This window comes from Salvelinus fontinalis, chromosome 1 (genome assembly GCF_029448725.1).
Source record: "Salvelinus fontinalis isolate EN_2023a chromosome 1, ASM2944872v1, whole genome shotgun sequence".
Taxonomy (NCBI): Eukaryota; Metazoa; Chordata; class Actinopteri; order Salmoniformes; family Salmonidae; genus Salvelinus; species Salvelinus fontinalis.
In genome coordinates this window covers 16,982,656-16,988,655 of record NC_074665.1, presented here as the reverse complement: position 1 = coordinate 16,988,655, position 6,000 = coordinate 16,982,656, and the positions used below count along the sequence as shown (strand labels likewise).

General features: G+C 45.7%; 1 protein-coding gene across 1 annotated transcript in view; it reads left to right on the top strand.

Annotated features, from left to right (window-relative positions):
- The first annotated feature begins 4,601 nt into the window (after positions 1 to 4,601).
- Positions 4,602 to 6,000, top strand: part of LOC129824050 (LIM domain-binding protein 3-like) — a 46,500-nt gene continuing 45,101 nt past the window's right edge. The window contains exon 1 of the mRNA XM_055883377.1: positions 4,602 to 5,309. Within this exon, the coding sequence (XP_055739352.1) occupies positions 5,214 to 5,309 (96 nt within the window). The 5' untranslated portion in view covers positions 4,602 to 5,213. The remainder of the gene's footprint in view (positions 5,310 to 6,000) is intronic.

Genomic DNA, 6,000 nt, shown 5'->3' with positions numbered 1-6,000 from the left:
CCCCAAACTTTGAACGGTAGTGTACATACACATTGGAAGTCTATGGGTTTCTACTAGTATAAACTTCAAACGGTAGGACTCTGGTTTTGCTTTATTACGCACAACCCTGCGTGGTGGAGGTTCTCTGGGGTTGTGTCCCTCTCTCTACTCTCTCACCATCCTTTTCTTTGGATGGACCAGAAGGCAGCAACAGTAACAGTGGCTTGAACATGGCTGGCTCTGTTTCTCTGATCCAGAGGACAAGGCCGGAATCGCCGGGAGAACTTGGAAAGGTAACAATGGCTTGCCGTGGCCTGACCTGACTCTCCGGTCCACGAATCCAGATCCCGGTTTCCAGCACCAGTCCCAGCACCACACCAACAGACAAGGTGTGGAGGAGGGACTAAACACCAGACCTTCACCTTGAGCAAGCAGACCACAGGGAAGTACCACCATTGACCTTTGGTTCTAGGGCTTCCTTATGTGACTGCTTGCTCCTCAGGTTATCCTTCCTCCCCTCTACAGATCCTGACCCAGTTCCTGTTTCTCCCAGCCTCACAGTCCCCACACCAGACCCAGCACCAACCCCTGGTTTTTCCCGCCCTGGTACTGTACAATTTCCAACCCGGGCCTCACACCCAGGTTTTCCCAGTCCCAGCCCGAACACCAGCACCAACCCTGGACACAGCACCAACCAACCACAACTGCCATCTCCATCCAGCAACTGCCAGGCCAGACCCCATCCCTTCCCCTCCCGCAAAACAAAGACACAAAGACACCATCAACCACTCCAACAGACCAACCATGACTGACTAACTCATTGATTGTTACCTGTTTAAATTATTTTTTTTATTTATCATTATTATTAAGTTTAATTGAATAGATTACTTATTATTTAGGATTTTTCTTGAAGTTGATTTGAAATTTTAAGTAACATGTCTAAAATAAAAATCTTAAGTTCAATGTGTTTCTATTACATTTTTATATCTACCGATAGTTTTGTCAATAAAAACTGTTGCGTTAAATAGCAAATGTGCCAACTCTGGTCTTGGCGTGTTGCTCTATCCAACAGCTCAGAGATACAGAGCGCTTAGGCTGCGTGGGTAGGCTAGTCTTCATGATGAGATTATTGTGGATAAGAGCAAGAATATTTATATTTTTCAAACGGCAGCATCGATCATGATGTCACCACAATAATTGGAAAGCAGCATCAAGCTCATCACCGTGCACTTTCACCACCCTGTGAAGTTCACCATAATTGTCACGACCTGACCAGAGTTCTTATGTGTTTTGCTTGTTTTAGTGTTGGTCAGGACGTGAGCTGGGTGGACATTCTATGTTGTGTGTCTAGTTTGTCTGTTCGGCCTAATATGGTTCTCAATCAGAGGCAGCTGTCAATCGTTGTCCCTGATTGAGAATCATATATAGGTGGCTTGTTTTGTGTTGGGATTTTGTGGGTGGTTGTTTCCTGTGTCAGTGTTTGTGCCACACGGGACTGTGACGGTTAGTTTGTTTGTTATTTTGGATAGTGTCTTGTCTTCGTGTATATTAAATCATGGAAACTTACCACGCTGCACATTGGTCCTCCGATCCTTCTCGCCTCTCCTCGTCCGAGGAGGAGGAAGAGCTAGACTGCCGTTACAATAATTGATTGAATCTGTAGCCTAATAAACTACATGGTTTCCAGAGTTGTAGTGGGAGGACCACACACCATATCATCGTGTGACAAAAAAAAATCTTTGATATGATGGTTAGTTTGGAAGCCTTTGTTTAGGCATCTAGAAGTGCGAGTGAAATAAAACACATTCATATGCTGTAATTGTAACGACCTGGGTGTCGGTGGGGTGTGAAATCAGACGCAGGAACAGCAGAGCTTCAATGCGGTGATATTTAATGCCTAACCGGCAAACCAAAATGTCCAACACGGACTTACTGGGTGTCATAAACACCTGTCCTCTAACACGGGAGACAAACCCAGTACACAATACAAAACCCACTCCCGAAATCCACAGCAACAGACGAACAATCCCGCACAAAGAAGCATACAATCTGGCTGGCTAATAAAGCCACACTAATTACCAATTACCCCAAACCAGGTGATACAAATAAACACATAGGGAGGGGGAGAAAAGGATCAGTGGCAGCTAATAGGCCGGTGACGACGACCGCCGAACGCCACCCGAACGGGAAGGAGAGCCTGCCTCGGTTGAAGTCGTGACAGTAATTATACAAATGCCTAATAGACAACCAGCTAGCTCCAATCCCTTGTAATTACAGTAAAATATTGTAAAAAAAAATCTTACAGTTTATTACTCACTTTTACAGAATTGTACTGTTTCACTGCTTTGACTTCATAATAATTTATAGGAAGCTGGCATCAAGTTACTGTGAATATCTCCGTAATGTATTGACACTATCCAGAGATAGAGATTATTATTTTGAAGACCAGTGTATTGACTACGACAACTTTTTACTTGCTATGACTATGATACATTTTCTTTATCAGCCTTGGTTGAATGCACCAACTGTAAGTTGCTAAGGACAAGAGCACCCACTAAATGACCAAAAAGTTCATGTAAATGTACAAATGAAAAGAACACTGGGTAATATGTCATTGTAATATACTGTAATTGTAATTGGTACTCTAAATTAGATCACAGTGACTGACTTGGTACTGTAAATTAGATTACAGTAACATGTTGGTACTGTAAAATGTATTACAGTAGTTGTACTGTAAAATAAGTTACAGTAACTCACTGGCCAATTGCTGTACTGTACATTTTACAGGAAATGTTTAACAGTGTAGAGATAGGGGACAATGTGTGGGGCTAAGAGGAGTCTATATCTGTCTGAGTGAGTAATGCAGGGTATCAGAGTGAGGCATGCTGGGGGTAGGGTTACAGGTCTTATAAGGCCCCTGTGTCCTCCATCCCTGTCTCCGTCTCCACTCTGCTTGACTATTCTTGTCCCGTCTGTCCCTCACCTAACAGGCAAGACCTCCCCGTCAACCCTTTTAGACACTTTTAAAACTCAGGTTTTCGGCGTTAAGTGTAAACTAGGATCTGTTTTAGGTTGAATTAGTTCACTTTTATTTTATTGTATTTATTTAACCTTTATTTAACTAGTTCAGAGCTCGTGAGAAGGAGACAGAGGTCTGTGCTTGTGTGTGTGGGATCGCTCTGCTCCGCTCTGTGGCTCCTGTGTGTGTGTGGGATCGCTCTGCTCTGTGTCTCCTGTGTGTGTGTGGCCTCTCTCTGCTCTGCTCTGTGTCTCCTCTGTGTGTGGGATCTCTCTCTGCTCTGCTCTGTGTCTCCTGTGTGTGTGTGATCTCTCTCTGCGCCGCTCTGTGTCTCCTGTGTGTGGGGGATCTCTCTCTGCTCTGCATCTCCTGTGTGTGTGGGATCGCTCTGCTCCGCTCTGTGTCTCCTGTGTGTGGGATCTCTCTCTGCTCTGTGTCTCCTGTGTGTGGGATCTCGCTCTGCTCTGCTGTGTGTCTCCTGTGTGTGTGGGATCACCCTGCTCCGCTCTGTGTCTCCTGTGTGTGTGGGATCTCTCTCTGCTCTGTTCTGTGTCTCCTGTGTGTGTGGGATCGTTCTGCTCCGCTCTGTGTCTCCTGTGTGTGTGGGATCGTTCTGTTCCGCTCTGTATCTCCTGTGTGTGTGGGATCGCTCGGCCCCGCTCTGTGTCTCCTCTGTGTGGGGGATCTCTCTCTGCTCCGCTCTGTGTCTCCTGTGTGTGGGGGATCTCTCTCTGCTCCGCTCTGTGTCTCCTGTGTGTGTGGGATCTCTCTCCGCTATGTGTCTCCTGTGTGTGGGGGATCTCTCTGCTCCGCTCTGTGTCTCCTGTGTGTGTGGGATCTCTCTCTGCTCTGTTTTGTGTCTCCTGTGTGTCAGGACCCGGTGCGAGAAACAGTCACTAATAATCAGCAGAACCCAGAAGATGAGGCAGACACAGCAGTACTAAAAATGGTGGTTTAATAAAAGAACAAGATCTTCAGGGAAAGAATATATATCCACAATGTCCAAAATTATGCCAAAAGGCAAAAAATGGATATCTTCCAAAATACAAAGAAAATCCACAAAGTGGTAAGAACAGCAAGGGAAAAAACAAACCTCAAAAGACTAATCCAAAAAACACAAGAACAAAACCAGAGAACTTCTGGAAAATCCAACAAGAGAAAATATATGTTCACAACAAGGCTTGGGCTGGGGCTGGGTGCTAACATACAAACACTGAGCAAAGAACTGAGGAACACACAGGGTTTAAATACTAACAAGGGAACGACATACAGGTGCAAACAATAATTAGAGCAAGGAAAAAACAAAAGGTTCAAAAAAGGTGCAATGGGAACATCTAGTGACCAAAACCAGAACAGTCCTGGCCAAAACCTGACACTGTGTGTGTGTGGGATCTCTCTGTTCCGCTCTGTGTCTCCTGTGTGTGTGGGATCTCTCTCTGCTCCGCTCTGTGGCTCCTGTGTGCGTGTGGGATCTCTCTCTGCTCCGCTCTGTGTCTCCTGTGTGTGTGGGATCACTCTGCTTCGCTCTGTGTGTCCTGTGTGTGTGGGATCTCTCTCTGCTCCGCTCTGTGGCTCCTGTGTGTGTGTGGGATCGCTCTGCTCTGTGTCTCCTGTGTGTGTGTGGGATCTCTCTCTGCTCTGCTCTGTGTCTCCTGTGTGTGGGGGATCGCTATGCTCCGCTATGTGTCTCCTGTGTGTGTGGGATCTCTCTCTGCTCTGCTCTGTGTCTCCTGTGTGTGTGTGGGATCTCACTGCTCCGCTCTGTGTCTCCTGTGTGTGTGGGATCGTTCTGCTCCGCTATGTGTCTCCTGTGTGTGTGGGATCTCTCTCTGCTCTGCTCTGTGTCTCCTGTGTGTGTGTGTGTGGGATCGCTCTGCTCCGCTATTTGTCTCCTGTGTGTGAGGGATCGCTCTACTCCGCTCTGTGTCTCCTGTGTGTGTGGATCCTGTGCGTGCATGTGAGCGTGCATGTGTGTGCGTTTGTGTGTTTCTCACACCTGTATTTGTGTGTTTCAGAAGCTCCTAGGCACTCCCCCCCCTAACGTGTTCGTCCCCATCGTCGGGAAATAACAGGTAAAGAACACAGGAACGCAACTAAAGGAGGGAAACAAGAAAACTAGTGCGAGAGGAAAAAATGTAAAAAGTACTGTGAGTGAAGGGGGAAGCGGTTTCAGGAGGACACTAAGGAAGTATGTGTGTTTTCTCCAAAGCTGAAGATGGCTACGTACACAGTTACTCTCAAAGGCTCCGCACCTTGGGGCTTTAGACTACAAGGAGGAACGGACTTCAACATGCCACTAGGCATCTCCAGGGTAAGCGAACACACATGTTCACGTTGGTTTCTACGCTGTGTTAGAGTAGCTTCTGATGTGAGATCTAGTGATTGTGGTGTGTGTGTGAGTGTGTGTGTGTGTGCGCGCTTGTGTGTATTATGTAATGACGTAACGATTTGTGACAGACGCTGAGCAGTGACCTGACAGAGACACTTCTGAAGTACACCTCTCTCTCTCTCTCTCTCTCTCTCTCTCTCTCTCTCTCTCTCTCTCTCTCTCTCTCTCTCTCTGTCTCTCTCTCTCTTTCTCTCTCTCTCTTTCTCTTTTTCTCTCTCTCCCTCTCTCTATCACTCCCCCTCTCTCTTTATCACTCCCCCCTTTCTCTCTCAATTCAATTCAATTCAATTCAAGGGGCTTTATTGGCATGAGAAACATATGTTAACATTGCCAAAGCAAGTGAGGTAGATAATATACAAAAGTGAAATAAACAATAAAAATGAACAGTAAACATTACACTCACAGACGTTTCAAACGAATAAAGACATTACAAATGTCATATTATGTATTTATACAGTGTTGTAACGATGTAAAAATAGTTAAAGTACAAAAGGGAAAATAAATAAGCATAAATATGGGTTGTAATTACAATCGTGTTTGTTCTTCACTTGTTGACCTTTTCTTGTGGCAACAGGTCACAAATCTTGCTGCTGTGATAGAACACTGTGGTATT